Genomic DNA, 21,393 nt, shown 5'->3' with positions numbered 1-21,393 from the left:
AGCTAGAGTAAGTTCATGTATATACATACATACTTATTTCATGTTTCAATTGTCAAACATTGGTATGACACAACTTGTTGATGGAACCTCGTTTTTTATTTATTAAAAAATAATTCTTTAAAAAAAATACTGGATGCCTGATATTATTTATTTTTTCACATGATTATCTAGCCTCTATTATTATATTAAAATTGGGTTGAACATTATCTCAGTTGCAAAATGATCCTTTGGTTGGTTTTAGAAAGTGATAGCGGGGCAGGGTAAGCACCTGAAAGTAAAATAATTTTCATGCACTATTATTGATATGCTAACTGTATTTAATGCATTATATTCCCTAGGCAGTCTCTCCATACCATTTTGTAATGTGCAGTCATATTCATTATCTGCTTATTCTTGCCATGTGTAAAATTTGCAATTTGTCTTCTGTTGATATATAACATATTGAGAACTACCCTTGCAGTGCATGACTGCCAATTGGTGGACCAGTGGATATCATTTGTACTCCAACACAGGTCATTTTCACAAATACATTTAAGCCAAAGCTTCAAGTTTGGTTAAACAATGCTATCTAGTACCTATATGACTTCACATTTTCTTATTACCTTTTAATTTGTAATATCATGTATTTATGCAAATGAACTGCATATACTTGTGTAATGAACTGCTTGCAAATGAAGTGTGAGAGGTGAATGCTTTTATGAAAATAGTTTGATTGATGAATTTCTGTTACCATTCAGTGAAATCTGTCAAAGTATCATGTAGTTATGCTCACAATTTTTTTAAATGTATTTTGATTTTTAAACAATTTATGTAAGTAATCTTTCCTTGCTGTTGTTGAGAAGAATAAAAAATTGTTTGTTCTAGCATTTTAGAACTAAGTGATCTTTATTTTATTTTTATCTGATAAACACTCGGTGATCCTTATATCAACTTTTAATCAATGTCCTTTGTTTGTTCAGGGATTTATTGCATCCGCCCTTAATTATGGACTCATTACATGGTGAGGAAGGTTTCAGCATTGCTTTATGAAAGTTTTGTTGTCAAAGTTTGTAATTTGTGGACAAGTTACAACTGAAGTTAGCAATGTTAGATATTCCATAGTAATTTTAAATTCTTGCAAAACTATATACTATCATTAATTATGTAAATTCTTTTATTATGTGATTAAACGATTTTACAATTCTTCAAACTATTGATGTAAATTCTTTCATTAATTATGTAAATTCTTTTATTATGTAAATTCTTTTGCTTCAAATCAATTTATAGAATAATTAAAACACTACCTAAAAAACTAGACCTGCACCCAAAAAATTAAAAAAAAAAATATATATATATATATATATATTCTAAGACGGTTATCGAAAACCGTCTTCGTATGTCTCACTTTCTAAAACGGTTGTATGAATAACCGCCTTAGAAAGTTTTACAAACAAAGACATACTAAGACTGTTCCAACCTGAACCGTCTTAGTATGTCTGACATTCTAAGAGGGTTTTAGTAACAACCGCCTTAGAAAGTCTCACAAACAAATGACATATTAAGACGGTTGTTGAAAAATCGTCTTAGTATGTCTCACTTTTTAAGACGGTTTTTACGAAAAACGTCTTAAAAAACCTTCAAAAAAAGGACATACTAAGATGGTTACAGGCAAAAACCGTCTTAGTATGGTTCATTTTCTAAGACGATTACAGACAAAATCATCTTAGTAAGTCTCACTTTCTAAGACGGTTTTTGTAAAAACCGTCTTAGAAAGCCTTCAAAAAAAGGACATACTAAGATGGTTACAGGCAAAAATCGTCTTAGTATAACTAACTTTCTAAGACGGTTACAGACAAAACCGTCTTAGGAAGTCTCACTTTCTAAGACGGTTTTTGCAATAACCGTCGTAGAAAGAGTGGTCTATTATAACGGTTAGTAGATGATAACCGTCTTGAATTAACAATAAATTTTAAGACAGTTATTCTTAAAACCGTCTTAAAAACCTTAATCTTTAAAGACGGTTTCAAAACCGTCGTTGTAGAGGTGGGCACATTTTACGACGCTACATGCTATGACGGTTCAAAACCGTCGTAAAATGACCTGCAGAACCGACTTAAAAAGCTTTATTTGTAAGCTTGCTAGGTGACACGTACTATCTTTCCCTTGCCTCCATTTATGTTATCATATCATTGATTGTATTGATCAGTTAATGATGTTAATGATAATGAAATGATAAAAATATTTCCCAATAAAAAAACTGGAGTTAATAATTAATCTATCAATATATTGTATGTTTCAAACCCGCAAAGTACATTTACTTTTTTTTTTAATATTGTTTATGAAGTATTGAGAGTTTGATACATAAAGTTCACCAAAACAAATAGTTTAATACATAACCTCTCGCCCCAATATCTATCTTTTTAAAACAGTACTACAAAGAAAGGTCCGATAAAGTGAAAGAAAAGAGAAAATGAATAAGAAATATATATTAAGCTTAAATTAACATGTTATTTTTTTTTTCTAAATTGAATTTTGGTACCTTAATTAGTTTATATTTAAATTTCAATTTAATCTCTTATATTTAAAAAGTTTCACCTTAATCTCTTAAAATTTCTCCATTACACTAAGTTGGTCGCTTTTATCAGTTTTTTACACTAATTTGGTCAAAATTGATACCACTATTGTCAAAAATTATTATAAAAACATTATAAGGGATCAAAGTGAATTATTTTAAACTTAAAAGATAAAATTAAAACCTAAAACATTGATAAGGGACCATAATTCTAATTTACCCTAAATTTTTCTTATAAGTTTTGAGTTATAAAAATGTATCACTTTTTAAATTTTTTCTTGTAAAATTTGAGTTTGGATTAATGTTATTAATGTGTACAAATGGACACCTTTTGGTAATGGGCACTTTTGGATTATTTTTTTTCTTTCACGTGTTTGAGTTTTGGTTAATTCGTGTTATTATTTTGGATGAGTGATGAGTGCACTTTGTGTCACAGATGGAATATTTAATTTCATTCACTCGTTTATTTTTGTGGTGTTTAGTTAGGTGTGCCGAATGAAGTGCCATGCTTATTACTTATAAGTGGCTTGGTGACTTAGCGTGTGTAGTGTTTGGTATCCCGTGGTGGCCGTCGATGAGATATGCATGCGTGTTAAGAGAAATATTTGTATGCTATTTGCTTCTGTAGTTGCCGATCTATTCTGACGTCATGAAATATATCATATATGCACTAAGGAGGCTATTTGAGTTATTCTTCAATACCAACTCCCTTTCATCATTGAAGATCACGAATCCATTATTTTTCAAATTAAGGATATCACGCCATCAGGGATATAAACGGGTCCAACACTTAAAATTTAATTTTATATAATAATAAAAAATAGTTATTTCAACTTAATTATCCTCTCTAAATCTTTTTGAGAAGAATGTTTATGTACAAATTTAAAGATTTTTTATGCAATCATCCAATAAAAAATCATTATATAATAAATTTATTGACTTATATATACATAAACTTCTCAAATTCATATCATGATTTATTTGTTGGCTGTACAAAATAATTTTAAATTGCCAATGCATTATCTTTTAAAAAAATTATATTGTTGAAAATTTTCTCTCTAATATAAATTATAATAATTACCATGAATAAGAGTGTCTTTAGAAGTTATTCTTCTACAAGAGTGTTTTTTGGATTTTTTTCGTAACTTTTCATTTCTTTTAGTCTATCATTTTTACATTTATTTCAAAATTAAATTTTAATAATTTTTTAATAAATTATCAATAGTTAAAAACAATATTGTATTACAATACAATTTTTTTATAATATGTTAATAATATAATTTATACATTAAAAATATTTATTTATTAAATTTTAATTATAATTAATTTATATATTAAAAAATATTCATTTATTATAAATTTTAGTTATATAAAATAAATATTTTTCATATGTATTTAATAGATGGAAATACTAGTTTTGAAAAAATTTTATCAAATTAAAGCTTCAACAACTTCAATTAGTTTTAAAAAATGAATTTAGGATTTATTTTTTTTAGTTGAATGGTTAATAACTTAACTACACTTTTAATCTTTTTAGTTTCTTCTGTTTAATTTTATTTTATCAATTTTTTTAGCTAGCTAATTGAGTACTTATATTTTAAAATTAAGTAATTTGGTTTTGTTGTTTATTTTCTTGATTAAAACTCTCAAATGATTATTTTATATCTAACTGTTTTAGGATTTATCTACTCCTATATTATAAATATGAATATCCTCGTCTTGAACAAAACCATTTTTAGGAGCAATTCCTTGACCATGGTATGTTTAGATATTTTTCTTAAATGAGAATTTTCTATAGTTATTGTCTTTCTCATTAAATCGCTCTCTCATCATAATCTTATATATTGAGAACCTAATAAAATATCAAAATCACACTGAAAGGGAGTTGAATAGTATGTTAACCAAAATATAAATTTTTTCGCAAAGGAGTGATTTTCACAAGTTAGTATGCAAGAATACAAATATGGATTGTGTCCTCCGGTGAGTAAAAATCAATTTCAATGAAAACAAAATTGGAGATTGTGGTTGGACAACAACACCCAACATACACTATTGAGCCAGTTGGAGATTCTGCAGTAGCATCTAAGATACATTGTTGAATTGGGTAGTAGTTGAAGATTCAATGGACTGCTTGTACTGCTCACTCTCCAACCTTTGTTGTTTAGCATTGTCTTGTAGTTCTTTTTTTATATCTTATTTTTGCTTCTCTATCAGAGCCAAATCAAGAATGGCTTGTACATAGTCTGAGCCTCCTCCTTTTTCTTTGTCAAAGCCAAGTCAAGCATGGCTTGTACATTATCAACAATTAAGGAGCTTGGGGCAAAAAAGCTGATTGGTGCAACATCAGAATTGTTTGAGAAGACTACAACAGCATCAGGCACCTCCTTGTGCATTGAAGTGTCTTCATTTGAGGTTTCAGCCTGCTTGATGGACAAGTTGGAACAACCTCATCAGCCATGGCAGCATTAGATGCAGCAAGGGACACTTCTGGTACTTGTTCTTCTTATATAGCGCCAAAAATAGTGAGATCAATGAGAATCTCATTTATCTTGGCAGTGTCATTCACTGCTTGTTGTTCTACTCTTGTTTGCTCTGCAACTTGTAACTTAGCAGCTTCTTTTGCAGCCTTCTTAGCCTTTATCACAACAACATAGGTCGTTTCATGTTCTTCTCTGTTAGGTTCTGCACTTCGTCTAATTTCACTATATGTTCTTTAAAGTCCTTTCATCCATCTTTGAGAGATCCTAGACATAATTATTAAAGATAATAGGTAGTGCCTTTAGCCTTTTGATGAATCTTTCGTCAACTACATCATTTATAAGGCATACATAAGCATTATCAAAGTGGTCAAAATTGGCTGAGAAGACTACAATAACATCAGGAACCTCCTTGTGCATTGAGGTGGCTTCATTTGAGGTTTTAGCTTGCTTGGACACAGGTTCATGTGAATAAGTTGGAACAACATCATTAGCCTTGGCAGTATTGGACACAGCCGGGGACACTTCTAGTACTTCTTCTTGCATAGTGCTAGAGATAGTGAGATCAATAAGAACCTCATTTATCTACACGATATGGTCCACTACTTGTTGCTCTGCTCTTGCTTGCTTTGCATCTTGTAACATAGAAGCTTCTTCTGTAAAAGAATCTCGAAATTTTGATTGTTATAGTTTGGCCTCAAAATCTTTTATCAAAGATTAATCAGTTCAAAGTAATATCTTTTTGAACTAGTAATTGATTACCAGAGAGATCGTGAACATAGCCTTTTTTAAATTTTGAACTTATTTGAATTTTGAATTGTGTAATCGATTACCAGAATTCTGTAATCGATTACCAGTGAAAAGATTTCAGAAAAACCTTGGAAAAGTCGTGACTCTTCAGAAATATAACTGTGTAATCGATTACCATAAACATGTAATCGATTACCGGTGAGAAAGTTTCAGAAAAACTTTTTGAAAAGACACATCTCTTCAAACTATTTTGAAAAGGCACAATAAGCCTATATATGTGTGTGTGTGTCTTACTTCGAAAAGTAAGAGAGCATTCTCAAAGAACTTAATTGTTAAAATCTCTCTAAACAACTTTGGCCAAACACTTGCAATTTAGTGAGAATTCCTCTAGGAACTTCAATTTGTATCATCTACTCTAAGAGAGAGAAATCATTCTGTATATTTTATAAACTCAGTTGTAATCAAGAGATTGTTTGTCTCTTGGCATGTGAGAATCTTGAACACAAGGGTAAGGGATCCCAAGGTGTGTTCAAAGACTGTAAAGGATTTATAAAGATAGTGGAAAATCTCAAGTGGGTTACTTGAGGATTGGACGTAGGCACAAGAAGTGGTTGAACTAGTATAAATTGAGTTTGCAATTCTCTCTTCCCATATTTCATTTATTGTTGCAACTGATTTTGTCTTGCACGTTTAAAGAACATTGATTAATTTAATTGTTGCTTCTTCTTCTGCATTCTGAGTCTATCATATATCGTTTGAAAGGAGATTAAAAATTTGTTAGTCGAAAATTTTAAAACTTAATTCACGCCCCCCCCCCCCCCCCCCTCTCTTGAGGTCACTTGTTTAACAGGAGCAAGGAAGCTCAGGTGTTATAGCAACTCACAACTTGTTCAAGGACAAGTTGCAAACAGATATCAGACCAAGGAAGCAGCTCTCCTTAGATATTATCATGTCGTAAAAACCCTTGATGGTGACTTTGATTGTTTCGAAATGTATCACATACCAAGGGAAGACAACACTAGAGCAGACTTACTCTCCAAGCTTGCAAGCACCAACAAGACCGAACACCTCAAGACTATCATCTAGGAAACACTCCAAGCACCAACGATATATATCAACGAGGTCATGGCAGGGGTAGAAAAGGAACCAAACTGGATGACCCCTTACAAAAACTTCTTAACTCAAGGAGTGTTTCCACCATATGAAAATAAAGCATGACACCTGAAGAAGAAGGGTAATTACTACATTATCCTTGACGGGGAACTCTTTAAGAGAGGTTTGACAACACCCTTACTCAAGTGTTTGGACAGCTAGTAAGCAGACTACGTCATGCGAGAGTTGCATGAGGGGATCTATGACCTTAACATAGGGGGGCACTCCCTAGCAACCGAGGTAGTACGTGCTGGCTACTATTGGCCGACACTTAAGGCTAACACCCTCAATTTCATGAAGAAGTGCAGAAAGTGTTAGCAATTTGCTGACATTTCGCACGTACCCTATGACAACCTCCACAACTTAAGCTCTCCTTGGCCTTTTGCCATGTGTGGGATGGAGAGACTGGGGCCATTGCTAAAAGCTCCAGGACAAGTCAAGTTCTTACTAGTCACTGTAGACTATTTTACCAAATGGATCGAGGCAAGACCACTAAGAGAGATTCCAACCAGTGAGGTAGAAGAGTATACCTAGAAGCACCTCATATGCAGGTATGACCTTCCCTATGCCATTGTCATTAACAACGACACTCAATTCAAGGCTCAAACCTACTATGACTTCCTGTCAAGGTTAGGCGTTAAGCACTTCATAATCTCTGTCAAACATCCTTAGACAAATGGCCAAGCAGAAGTAGTGAATAGGGTCATCCTTAAAGCCCTGCGCACGAGACTTGACAAATCCAAAGGCCTGTGGAAAGAAAAACTCCCCAGTATACTATGGGCAACCACTATTTTCCCCCAAACAGCTAATGAGACTCCTTTTCATCATACATATGGCATAGATGCCATGATTCCTATAGAGGTCGGGGAGCCCTTCACAAGAAATATATTTTTCCATACTCAGCAGAATAAGGAAAACATGAAGGTTGAACTTGATATTAGAGAAGAAGTCCAAGAGATGGCCAGGGTAAATGAGGAAGCTACCAAGCTTGAGCCTCAAGAAGATACAACACCAAAGTCTGGCCTTATGCCTTTCAGCCTGGCGACTTAGTATTGTGAGTTCGAGGAGAAGCAAGAAAAATCCCACGAGCAGGAAAGTTGGGACCTAACTGGGAAGGCCCATTCAGAATTATGGCGAGCCTAGACAATGGAGCATATAGACTTCAAGAACTAGATGGAAAAGCAATCCCAAGAACATGGAATGCCACTCATCTAAAATTTTGTTTTAGTTGAACCATGACAAGACCAGGTGTTGTACTCTTTTTCATACTCAAGTCTTTTGTCCCAAAATATTAAAAATCAGGGTTTTGGATTGAGAGATTTTAACGAGGCACACCTGAGGTATAGATGGAATTTATACTCAAATGATTGAATTAAATAAAATTTCCTCTCATTCAATCTGGTTATTTTTGTGCATACATTGATACCACAAATCATTAAAGGCTCATTAAACCCAAGGTCCATCCTTGGTGAGTCTCACGAAACCCAGAACAAATGTGTTCATGGTCAAATCTCCAAAGGTTCATCAAACCTAAGGTCTGTCCTTGGTGAGTCTCACCAAACCTAGGACAAACATGTTCTTGGTCAAATCTCCAAAGGCTCGTCAAACCCAAGGTTCATCCTTGGTAAGTCTCACTAAACCCAGGACAAACGTGCTCCAGGTCAAATCTCTGAAGGCTCACCAAACCCAAGGTTCGTCCTTGGTGAGTCTCACCAAACCCAGGACAAACATGTCCCTGGTCAAATCTCCAAAGGCTCGTTAAACTCAAGATCCGTCCTTGGTGAGTCTCACCAAACCCAAGACAAACGTGTTCTTGGTCGAATCTCCAAAGGCTCTTCAAACCAAAGGTCTGTCCTTGGTGAGTCTCACCAAACCTAAGACAAACGAGTTCCTAGTTGAATCTCTAAAAGCTCATCAAACCCAAGGTCTATCCTCGTTAAGTCTCGCTAAACCCAGGACAAATATGTTCCTGGTCAAATCTCCAAAGGCTCGTCAAACCCAAGGTTCATCTTTGGTGAGTGTCACCAAACCCAGGACAAATGTGTCCCTGTCAAATCTCCAAAGGCTCGACAAAGCCAAGGTCCATCCTTAGTGGGCCACTCTACGCCTAAGTCTGTCCTACACAGATACTTTTGAAATTGAGACACACTTTTGGTAAACTTCTTCACTTAAAACCATGATGTTCCTAGTCAAGGTCCAGATTAATCTAACACTTGGCCAATGTAACGTGTTATACTCAATGCACCTCACCAGAAAACACAACCTCAGGTAAGAAGCTCCACAAAGTGAAAAAGGAAGCATCAGCAAGTGAGAAGCCAAAACCAATGGGCACTCATGATTATTGTTCCTGAGATAAGTGCAATATCATGAGAGTCTACCATGGCAAGACCTTCAACCAGGTTAAAATCAAACCCGAGATGACTAGGCAATACCTTTAACCAGGTTGAAATCAAACCTGAGATTATCATACATTATCTCGTTGAGTTCCTTATTTCATACAAACCCATTAAGCATGGCAGTGCAATACTTAACACAAAGAACCACCCCTAGTGTTCCACGATGAGGCCAAGTCTAAATTTGGTATAAGTACAAAATGGCGATATGCACAAGACAAAAAAATATGTGACACAACAAGTTAAAGAAAGGAGAAAAATAAAAGTGCATTAAAGTAAAAAGAATTGTCGAGATTACAAGGCCAATGCGGCCACAAAAGCAAAGTAACAAAAAATCAAAAGAAGCATGGCCTAAACATCAGCCCATTTACCCTCCTCTCCATCAAACATCTCCATGGTGGCAATCTCATCCTCGTCAAGCAATTTCATGTCCTTCACGTCTTTAAATAGGTCAAATAGCTTAAGGTCGAAACGCTCAGCAAAGATTCTTGCCTGCTTGATTCCCTTAAAGAACTTTTTTCTTGTGTTGCTTCATAGCCTCTTTCTTAAACATGAGGAGCTCGTCCTCAAGCTCCTTATTTCCTTTCTTCTCATTCACTACTTTGAGCTCGAACTCCTTCGGCTTAGCTTGGAGGTTGGACGCAGTGAGCTCCGAATCCCTCACCTGGGCTTGAAGATCCACAATCAACTTAGCAGATTCTGCCACCATCGTATTAAGTGCTTCTTTCTCCTCAGCAGAGCACTCCACCTTAGCTGTCAAGTCATTCTTTTCTTTTAATACATCTTTATAACGTCTGAATACCTCGTCGTTGTCCAATCTTGTGCTCACTGACTTGGAAAAAACATTGTCGACCCTAGACAACAACTGATGGTTGAACCCGATGGCTTCAGCAAAGGCAACGGTAGCATTTTCCACCTTAGGGCGCTCCACTCGCCACACTGTCCTGGCAGTGGCCCTCCACTTGGCAGCTTCCACCTCCAAGGAAGCAATCCTATTTATGGCCTCCTTATGCCTATTTCCATTTTCTTCTATGATAGCTAGGCTTCTCTGGAGAAAGACCTTCATAGTGTTAGCCAAATTTTGCACCATGACAGAACGAATCAAATTTTGGTCAAAGGGGGATACAAAGTCTACAGACATCCTCTGCTCAGGTCTATAACCTATACTCCTTAATGAATTTGCCTCTCGAGAAGGATATACCTAGTCCAATTAAATGTTTGGAAGTAAAGAGGAAGAAGGCGTGGCCGAAGATGGGACAGTAGGAGCTGAAGGTGGAAAAATGGAGGGAGGAGGAGGCATGCTCGTTAAGACACCTATCGTAGTGGCGGTGCAATGGAAAATGTAGGAGCAAGCATGGCAGGGGGAATGAAGATGTGGCTGGTGTAGAGGAAGAAGTTGCAGAAACCATCTAAGTGGGTGGAGACAAAGGAGCAGGAGGATCAAAAGCGTTCGCCATAGCAGCAGCAGCCTCAATGGTTGAGGGGGTTGAGGGTGGACTTCGAGGGTTGGTAGACACAGAAAGAAGGAAGGAAAGAGGGACGACTAGAACTAGACACCAACCCAGTGGCATGCTTTAGAGCCTGAAGAGTAAAGGGAACCCTCTATTTCTTGAGTTAATTGGTCCCTCCAACCTTTTTGTTGCGCTTCCTCTTGGTTTCCATAAAAGGAGGCACGTCTGGCGTAACCTCGACAACATCAGAAGCACGGGGCAGGTCAACCCTAGCATCAGTCAGATCTCCTCCCCCTCTAGAAGGTTCATTGGCGTTGTTGGGAGGAAGGGACACATCACCTTCAGCAGGTCCAACCAGCTTCACTAAGGGTCGCCATTCAAAGTCGCACATTATTCCTATAGAGACAGACAAAACATAACACACAATCAAAAAAGAAAAAGTTATATTAGGAAAAATACAAAAAATGGAAGGCACGAAACTTTACCATCCAAGACAAGAAGAGGGTTGCTTGCCAAAGGCAAGCACAAGATGGCCCATGTGTCAAGCAAGGCTGGCAACTATTCCAATATAGTCGTGTCTACCCTCTCCTCCAAAGACATTAGATGCTCTTCAAAGGACTTGAACCTTGCGAGGGTCTGATTACCCGTAAAAGGGTAAACGAGGCTCCCCATTCTCCTCATACATCAAAGGTAACCCATCAGAGATGGCACTGGTTGCCCTGTCCTTAAAGAAGGTGTCCTTGAATCTATGGAACGTCTTTGAGTCGAACTCAAACATCTTCTTGAAAACACTATTCAACAACACCCAACCAATCTTTCAATCAAATTCATTTGGAAAAAGTACATAAACATCGGAACACTGGGCCTAATGTTAAAAAAAGGCATAAAATCTCGAAAGCCCTCACCATTTCCTAGCTATTGGGTGTAGTTGGGAGGGAGCCACGTTCAAGCGCCTTAGCCAGGCACATTGAAAGTTATTCAAAGGAAGAGTTAGATTCAAGACTTCGAACATACACCGGTAGACAAAGAAGTAAGGGGACCGTCAAGGGCAAGACGCATGAACAGGTGCCCGTCTTCTCCGCAAGCCACTAAAGTCATCTTGTAGGTGTCACCCGATTTGGCCAACTGGAGTTGACGCCACAGGGCACCAACGCTCACAAAGGACGTAATCCCTGAGCAGTACTTCAAAACGTCCTCCCTCACCCACTCGAAACCAACAATATACGGAGGAGACAAGGTGTTTCGTCATCATGGTGATGCTTGTTTCTTGGTGAAACCTTAACTTCACCACCATTATCCCTGCCCGTAGCCTCGACAGCCATGGAACTCCCCTAAGAGGGAGGAGGTACAATGGTCGCGACCAAGGAAGGTTGATCCTTAGAAGGTTCCATCCTTGCACGTAGCCTGGAGCTACCCTCACCCACATTACCAAAGTCCATCAACCTCTCAAAGGAGGAGGACCCATTGTCAAAAACCTCACGAGGCACCTCCTCTGACTAGGAATTTCCAATAGGAACTACTTCCCACTCAACCAGGGGTTGCTGAATGGAACCCCCAGAGTCACTTCCGCCTATACCCAACGTGGAGTTAGAAACAGAAGACATAGCAGGGAAAAGGGGTGTACCTGGAGTGAAGGTGAAATCAGAAGAAGGAAAGAGCAAATGGAGGAAAAACCCAACAATTGCGAATAGCTACGGCCAAGAATCGAAACAATCACGACATTCGTAACGAAAGCTGAGATTGCAAAGAGAAATTGTAAAAAACCTAATGTATGTTCCTTTTAAATTTGGAGAGAAGGCCATGACCTTTCAAAAACTAGCGAGAGTTGAAACGATACCCTGAAAACTTTTGCCACGAAGTAACCCCCAAGAACCACGTAACACATCTTTAAGATGTGTCCTTTCACGAAGCGACACGTGTAAAGAAATGGTGTGCGTTCATAAGACACACTACGCTTACTTTGGGTGAAATGAAATGCCTCTCCCAAATGCGTTGTCTAACGATTAGAAGGGTCAAAATGGTTAAAACCAAGGACCTCTCACATAAGACATTCTAGTACCTGACTCTACCTGAAGGGATAGAAGTCACACTCACCTTACATAACCTATCAACCGTAGCCCGAAAAACCCTCCTCCAAGCTGGGGGACTTGTCAAGCCTGCGACCCTTAAATTTGTCAAGGTTACCACCCTCGACACTGGTAATCTCTTTCACCAACAAATTGGATTCAGAGCTTGGGGGGCTTGTGTACTATCTAGGGTCCACCAGTGACGTGACGAGTGATGTGACGTTAAAGTACACACGTCAACCCTCCTCGTCAGCCCTAAATCCAGTATGTTGATGCTCCTCGTATAATATGAACCCTAGCTCCCGACAGCCAAATGGTTGGGCCATTATGATTTTGTTATACGAGAATCTTGGTGATAAGGTTGTTACTTTATTATCAAGTATCAACAAAATTGTTATGTTGTTACAACAACCTCAACAAGGGAGGAACCAAGGTTTCATCCATCACTATAAATATCAGGTTCTATGTTCACTCCAACTCACTTTTCACTCATTCTTAGATCACTCAAACATTTAATTGAGTGTCGGAGCCCCTTTTGCAAGTACCCTTCATTCCTCAGAAGGAAGATACCTATGAGTCCACCACCAAGGAGATCACCGGAGTCCATTTTGACGGATCAGTCCAATCGTTAGATGGGCTCTAGATTTTGATAAGTAATTAAAAAAAATAATTTTAAAAAACATTTTTTAGAGGCTGAAAATATACTCAAACATATATTTGTATGGCTAAAATATCATTTTGGTCTTTTACATTTTTGTGTTTTTCTAATTTAGTTCTTTATGTTTTAAAATTGTCAATTTGGTCATTTCATGTTTAAAAATGGATCCATTTTGGTCCCTTTCATCGGCAACGTTAAAAATGTTAACCAAAGTGTCCAATGTGGAGATGATGTTTTAGAAAGAGTTGCATTTTGATTATTTATATTTTTAAATCGTTCCAATTCATTTCATTATATTTATAAATGGTTTTATTATATTTACGAAAGGTTTCATATAGTCTTGAGCATTTCACATGTATAAACCCATTGTCTATCGCTAGTACTTGATGACCTTCTACCAAAATTGTCAAATTGCTACAAATCACTTCAAATTTGTTTAAATTTAAGTACAATTCTACATAAAGGACCAAATTATATATAAAAAAACACGAGAATATAATAAACCGAAATGATATTTTAGCTGATTTATTTATTTACTCTGTAAGTTTGAGAAAATTAATTACATAAATAAAAGGTAATCAGCTGCGAAAGTTGAATGCCTACTAGTATTCTATTGTCCTGTATATTGTCGTGGCTCATGTTACTTTGTAATTCGTGACTTGTAATTCGTGACTTCCTTGTTTATATATAATCTTTAGGCTTAAATAAGCTTTTACTACTTAAAAAAAAAAAAAAACTTTTGCCCCTTGTCTTTTATTTTAATAATTTAAAAAAATATTTTAATTACTAAACAATTTAGTCTTTGTTGACAATTAACAAGATTAATTCATTGTAAAAGAAAACAAATATAATTGATGAGATAACACCAACGTTAGCAACTCATTGACTTACTGCTAGTCATGTATAATTTTTTTGAAAAATTATATTTTTAAATTTCTCGTCATCTAACAGATTATTTTTTTAAAAATTGTTAATGATGTTTCTAAAATGCTGTAATTGGTTTTTGAGGGTAATAGTAGATTTTGCACCAAACACTTCTTTCAAATTCCAAACTAAGACTGATTCCAAACATTTCTCGTACTCAAACTTGACTTAAAAATTTGAAACCAAGTTATAATATTTATATAAGAAAAAATACTGTTTATTGCTCGGTAAAAAAGACAAGGAAAAAAATGCTAGTTAAACTAGTTCTTCGGCCTACAAGACTATTTTCGTCCAAAAATTATAGATAAAAAAAAAAGTTATTAGAATTACAGATATACCCTTTATTGATAATAAAAATGTTATGTTTACATGGTAGACAATTATCATCCTTTATCAGGTTGCCTACCCTTACACTTTGGAACCTTTTAAATCATCAATCACAGCTTGTTTTTTGTTGATGCAACAATCGAACCCATACTTTGATGGTTTGAGATCTCAAACCACAAAGCCATGAGTGCAAGTGGCACATCTCGTTCAATAAAAACGAGATAACTAATAAAGTATAGTTTGTAGTAATAAATAAATAAGCATACTCTTTTAAATGAATCTATACATCTGGACGCTCATTCTGATCAAAAATACGATTATGGCAAGTAGGGTTGCAAGGGTAGGCACAATCTATCTCACGGAAGGGCCTTCGATCATAAAACCAATCACCCACTGCCTTTGCAATTGACTGCACCATGTTATGCAAACAAGTTAGCTCTTGATATAAAGGAAAAGATAGTAATAAACCTACCAGTAATGAGACTTAAACACCCCTTTATTTTAAACATCATTCGTATCACGTTGTATAACTTATCATACCTTTTTTTTTTTTTTCTCTTGCACCAAGTGTTAAATAGTATATTTTGGGTGTCCAAGTATATTTTTCTTAATCCTAAAGCCGCACAAAGATGCACATATTCTGTAGAAAGGAGAAAATAATGTCAGTTTCTTACTGTCTTGGCCACCACTGGGGAGTCATTTCTCAGCCATGTCTCTTGTATTCCAGTTTGGCAGTGTGCATAGCAACCATCTATAAAATGCCCTTTAGATGCGCCGTTGCCAACCACACTAAATGCCCTTAAGAAATCTGTCCTGAATCCTGAAATCATGCATTGAATGAGTTCACAAACTGTTGTAAAATGTGGATGTCAAGAATTCCATAGGCCCCTAAAAGGCTTCAACCAAATAGTAGAAGATTATAATGACTAGTTTTGATTCCGTTGCTTTTGTTTTTACTCATGTCAGTTTCATTTATAAACTGGAGCCTGTTCAGATAAACTTTCCCAAAAGTACTTATAGGAAAAGAAAATAAGAAGGAAAAATAAAATAAGTTTCTTCATAAGCTAAAATTAACTTATGAATAAGTAAAAAATATGCTTCTGGAGAAGCTAATATGAGACAACTTCTACAAATTAACTTCTTCATAAGCTAATTTTAGCTTATTGACAAATTTATTTCATTTTTCCTTTTTATTTCCTTCTGTTGTAAGTGCTTATGGCCCAAATAAACCAAATGATATATGTCAAGTAGAGTATTCACAGAGGCAGAAAAAATTTTAGACAGCTTTAGGAGGTTGGTTAGAAGCCTAGCAGAAGTCCTAGAGTTTAGGAATAAGCAAGTTTCAGTGTGACGCTAGTTATTAGGACCAGAAATGTCCACCTTGCATTACACTGAGTTGATTAGGTGAACAGTTTTTGATATCAAGCTTGCATTCACGCCATTGGCCATGGGGATCAGCAGCACCTGGTGCCAAAATGTTTTTTATCTGAATCAAAGTAATATGATAGGGATCAGAGAAATATTGTAAAGATTGCAACCCTTATTAAAAGCAATATGTAGTGGAAACATCAATTGTCTACTTCATGAAGGAGATGAGTCATTGAGCATCTTAATGGAGGGCAAATGTGATTCAGCATTCAACCATAAACCATTTAAAATAGTATGCTAAGATAAAAGGAATATGTAGAAAAATCTTGGCTCAATTTGAGACAATATCCTGGTTGCATATGTAAGCAGAATTTTCAATATTGAGATAATTAAGCAATCATAGTACTTTTCACTGGGAATTCAAAGTTAAAATCTCAAGTCTATTATATATTATGTTGTTCTGTATAAATCCTCATATATAACCAACGTTGCTTAACCTTATAAACAAGCCAATCAATTGATCAATGAATATAAACATATTATCAGTTTTAAGTAGGACCAAAATTCCAAATGAACACCATTCCAAAAATAGAATGTTTCTTGAGAAAGAGAATAATCTGACCTGCCATGAGTCATAGGCTGCATTTACAAAGAAGATTGGGGTACTGATTTGGGACACGACATTTTGAGGGAAAAAGCACTACACAATTGTTCAGAAGAAGTATTAGTAACACCAAAGAAGCCACAAAGGTAGAAGACGTAAATTCCCAAACTTACCAGCCCTGGTCTGAGTCTTGAAGTGCACGATGTAGGCAAATTCTTTGCTGAGCCCTATAATAAAGAAGATAAGAAAGTTGGTCTTGATTGAATGAGAGCATCAGAAAGTTTCTTTTAAACAGAAAGTATGAAAACATTAACAGCAATATTTTTGGTGTAAAACACGGCATATGCTAGTTCTATGGCAAAGGGAAAAATAATGAGAGAAAGGACAAGTACATGTGTTTGAACAACTTGACTGTAGAACTCTTCAATGCGCTGTGCTCCAGAGACATCCTTTCTGTTGTACAAGAATAACATATTAAATCATTAGATGACTTGAGCAACTCCAAAAAGAATTCAGGAAAAATGATAAGTAGAAAGCAAATTAATGCACAGCTTACACATTGATAAAAAAACCAGCATCTGCAAGGCATTTCACTTTAGTTGTTGCAGGTAGTAGTGATTTGAATCGATCGCAATTTAGAATAGAAGCCAATCCTCCAGCTGAACATCCGGAGATAATTGCCTGCAGTTACAAGTTTCAGTAAGTGAATTAAAAAACTTACTCTAGTCAAAGACAAAAGTTGGAAATTATCAAAGTCCCTTACATTTTGAGCATTTTTCATTCCTTTTGCTAATAAATCCTCAACGACCACAGCAAAAACCCTTGCTCCTCTGAAGTGCAAATTGGTTTTCTGATAAATTCATATTATAAACATCAGCAAAAGGAAAATTAGTATATAAAATTTATGAAATATTAATATTCTCCTACAAATTTATATTACAAAATCCTTTTGAATTTGTAAAACTCACCGGATCAACAGCTTCAACATCACCAGTAAATGATGACCCATCACAATACCTAACCTTGATTCTGTTCCAATCATAGAAATCTGGAATAGCCAACAACATTCTTAGGGAATGGTTCATGAAGACAAACAGTCAAAAAACATATATTGATTAGTAGACAATACCTGGATTGAACTTTTTACTGTTACTGAAAAACCCAGAAAAGGAAAGTGATGTATCCATTTTCTTAGATGAACCTAATCGAGTGTCCCTACGGGAAAGGCAAGTAGTAACGTTGTTGCACCATCCTCCTCCCTAAAACAAATTGTATTGAAGATCATTAACAAAAATAGAGAACTTTTCCAATATTTCATATATTGTGTCTGGAAAATATCAAGAATTTACAAAAAAGGGACAAGTTAATTGACCAATGTTTTGCATATCTATACAACGTATAAAGAGATATGCTAACAACACACTTTTTAAACACATCCTTAATTATTGGTCATTCTCTAAAAAATTTACAAGGCAACTAGAAAATGAACCAATAATTAACATTCATCTAATATAAAGAGGTAAGTATTCTGACTTTTGTAATGTCATTTCCAGCCATGTTTCAACATTATGTTGAGTTTAATTATCATGCTTCTCTGTAAACTCTTTTACTCTCTGTCAACCAATCAACTCAAATCATTCTTTAAATGACTTTTAAGGTAGTTATTATAAAAGTTAAAAAACTTAACTATACAAATAAAATCAATGTGTATGTTGAGTTTAATTACTACTATCATGCTCTCCATGTATAAATATTTACAGTCAACCAAAAAATCAAATCATTCTTTAAATAACTTTTAGCATAGTTATTATAAAAGTTAACAAACTTAACTAAATAGATTTGTGATTAGATGATAATGTAAAGAAGTGCATATAAATTCTTTTTATTATTCCAAGTCATTGTGTCTTTCCCTCCTCCACCTAAAATCCTTATAATTTTAAGGACCAAATTTGAGATTTAAGAATTGAAATATATGACTATGAGGGGACATTTGTTTCAAGATATATTATTACATTTCAAAGAATATTACGACCAAGAATGTTATTGTTAGGTAATATAGTAAGTAACCGGGAGTGAGTAAGGAAGTTAATTGTGCGCTATTTTTATTATTCCAAGTCATTGTGTGCTATTTTTTCAAAATTCAAGAATAAGAATAAAAGTGGGAGTGAGAAAGGAAGTTAATTGTTGACACCATTGAAACAAAAATTAAAGGAAAACATGGGAAAACCACTTTCTTGAGAATCAACAATGATCTAGGATTTTTTTCTTTTAAAAAACTTGTACCAAATACAGAAATGTCACATTCCCATGTTCATTTTTGTGGGAACAACTTCACAAACCTCAAAACATACACAACCCATATTTAAAAATTTTAAAAATCACCTTCTGATCCAGTTGGCAGTTTAACAAAGCAACATTTATACATGTATTCACAAAATATAAAAAGGAAAATACAAATAAAATAAAAAATGAAATGAATGTTTTCTAGAGTTGGTAAAGACTCTTTATAGTTTCCATTTTGCAGAAAGAGATATACCTCAAAGTGAACTATCCAGTTGTTAATCCCTGCTCCAGATCCCTTGTTGAAGTGGTAAGCTGGAGGACTCCCATCCAAACAAACTGAACAAGATGTTAAACATAGATCAATTTCCAAACTACAATAAACAATCCTGAAAATTGTGGTGAAGGAGATGAAGAGCATAGCAGAAACAGCAGAAATTTCTCACCAGCCCCTTTTGCCACTGCATTTTCAACAAAAGTGATTCCCACAGGAACCCCTTCTGTCTGCAGTAATAGTAGTACACATATCAGAAGACTTAACCATTGGCATATTCTAGTGATCTCCATTCTGCACGTATCCAACAAATAGAAAACAATAAAGTTAAGCATAAAAAATGAGAAATACAGAACACCTTGGATGTATCAGAAGGGCGTATTATTTAATTAACATAAAGAAACATTATTTCGTATAAAAACAAAACAAAAGCGACATCATAATAAACCTTACACATAGAACAAGGAAAATTTTATATTGTCTTCTTATCTTGTCACTTGCTACCCGCATCACTTGTGCATTCAAGTTACTAAAAAAGATCAACTCTTTTTTTCTTTTAAGTTCAAGAATCAATGAACCAATAAGTTTGATTTTTATTTACATAAGAATAAAAAAGACGGGGGAGAACCTTGAAATATGAATGAACTAGCGAAACGACACCTTTAATATTGTTTTGTTTTAATAGAGTTTTCTGGCTTATAGAAATTGTTTTTAAAAACTCTTGGGGAGAACACCTCTGCTAGAGAGGAACAAAAACTATCCATACTGGAATCTTGAATTGAAAGAAATGCGGATTAAAAAAACATGAATGAAATATAGAGAACATAGTAAGATATTTATGCACACTTATGTAAAAAGAATCTAAGATACACACATAAATCGCAAGATTAGTAGTAGTAGTAGTAGTAGTATTATTTCAGAGGAAGATGAAATATTTTAAATCCATAGAACAATCTTAGAATCAACAAACTACTTCATCTATTTGGTGTCAGAAAGCTTAGTTAATTCAGAAAGTAGCCCAGAAAACGAAATCTCAGATACTACTTCAGTATAGGTTTAACTGGGGCACTCCAATACCCCCATTGGTACCAATAATGGAAAATCCACATACTTGTACAGAGAAAAAAAGAAAGTTGTTTTCAGTTTTTTTCTTGCAAATCTTTGAAAACATGAAACAGATAGAAAACAAAGTGTGACAGTTTTATAATTAAAAAGTGAAAACAAAAAATGAAAGCAGAAAACAAAAGTGTAAGTAAACACCCCTAACATTTCCATATTCGAATATCAACCATTTAAACACAAAAATAAAATATATTAACCAGCATTCACCCTCCAAATTTGGCCGAAAGACAGATCACCGATTCCAACCCAACACTACCTAGATCAACAACTCTGTTCAATATGGAAATAAAGCTGATAACTTTTCCTGCAATCTTCTGAATGCCCAGAAATAGAAACTTCTAGCCCCACAAACTACTGATGAAAAATGGTGGGGGAAAAAAGAAACAAAGCAAAAATTAATATAAAGAAGATGTATATGAAGTTCACTTATAAGCTATATATACCTTAAATGGAAGCTGGGGAGGTGTACTTGAAAGATTGTATGTTAAAACTAGTTCAGGAAAGTGGAGGCTTATAAAATGCTTCAGCTACCGACACGTCTTCGCAGAGGAAAAGATCGGTTGTGCATGAACTTGGAACTTGGAACTTGCAAGAACACAATCTTATATAAATATTTGTTATTTTTATTTTATTTTATATTTTTATTGTACTACTAGGAGCACATTTTCTTAATAGAGTGGATGTTAACGCGTAACACCAGTGAATCTTTATTGCGAGAGGGAAAGAATAGACTGAAAAAGATAAAGACATAAAGGACGGCAGTGATAGAAAAGAACAAGTCCGGTTGTTGGATGAAAGGAAAATAATGAATGATGGAAAAGTTTGAATTTTAAATTCAAAACAAAAATAAAAGGAAGAAAAAATTTAAATTTTTGTTTTTAGATGTCAAGTTTTTTCTTTTATTTTCTCTCCAATCTAGCGTAAGAAAAATATTTGTTTTCTCTTCTGACCTTCTCTCTTACCAAGTAGACCATTAAAAGAAAGAGAGTACTATCA

General features: G+C 35.0%; 1 protein-coding gene across 5 annotated transcripts; it reads right to left on the bottom strand.

Annotated features, from left to right (window-relative positions):
* Window positions 1-14,739: 14,739 nt before the first annotated feature.
* Window positions 14,740-21,104, bottom strand: LOC114390558 (pectin acetylesterase 8-like). 5 transcript variants are annotated; one of them, XM_028351324.1, is made up of 14 exons: window positions 20,841-21,033; window positions 20,605-20,751; window positions 19,448-19,569; window positions 19,258-19,340; window positions 17,851-17,980; window positions 17,690-17,769; window positions 17,485-17,571; window positions 17,278-17,402; window positions 17,114-17,174; window positions 16,895-16,948; window positions 16,740-16,817; window positions 16,130-16,235; window positions 15,424-15,569; window positions 14,740-15,158 (listed from the first exon to the last, which is right to left on the bottom strand). In XM_028351324.1, exons 3-14 carry the CDS (start codon window positions 19,566-19,568, stop codon window positions 15,030-15,032), a joined length of 1,200 nt encoding a protein of 399 aa, XP_028207125.1. In that variant the 5' UTR covers window position 19,569; window positions 20,605-20,751; window positions 20,841-21,033; the 3' UTR covers window positions 14,740-15,029. The 5 variants fall into 5 exon arrangements, with proteins under 5 accessions (XP_028207125.1, XP_028207123.1, XP_028207124.1 ...); XM_028351322.1 differs by having other exon boundaries at window positions 20,654-20,751; XM_028351323.1 differs by having other exon boundaries at window positions 20,654-20,748.
* Window positions 21,105-21,393: the final 289 nt, after the last annotated feature.

This window comes from Glycine soja, chromosome 16 (genome assembly GCF_004193775.1).
Source record: "Glycine soja cultivar W05 chromosome 16, ASM419377v2, whole genome shotgun sequence".
Lineage (NCBI taxonomy): Eukaryota > Viridiplantae > Streptophyta > Magnoliopsida > Fabales > Fabaceae > Glycine > Glycine soja.
The sequence above is the reverse complement of the archived record's forward strand: the minus strand, read 5'-3'. Positions and strand labels throughout refer to the sequence as shown.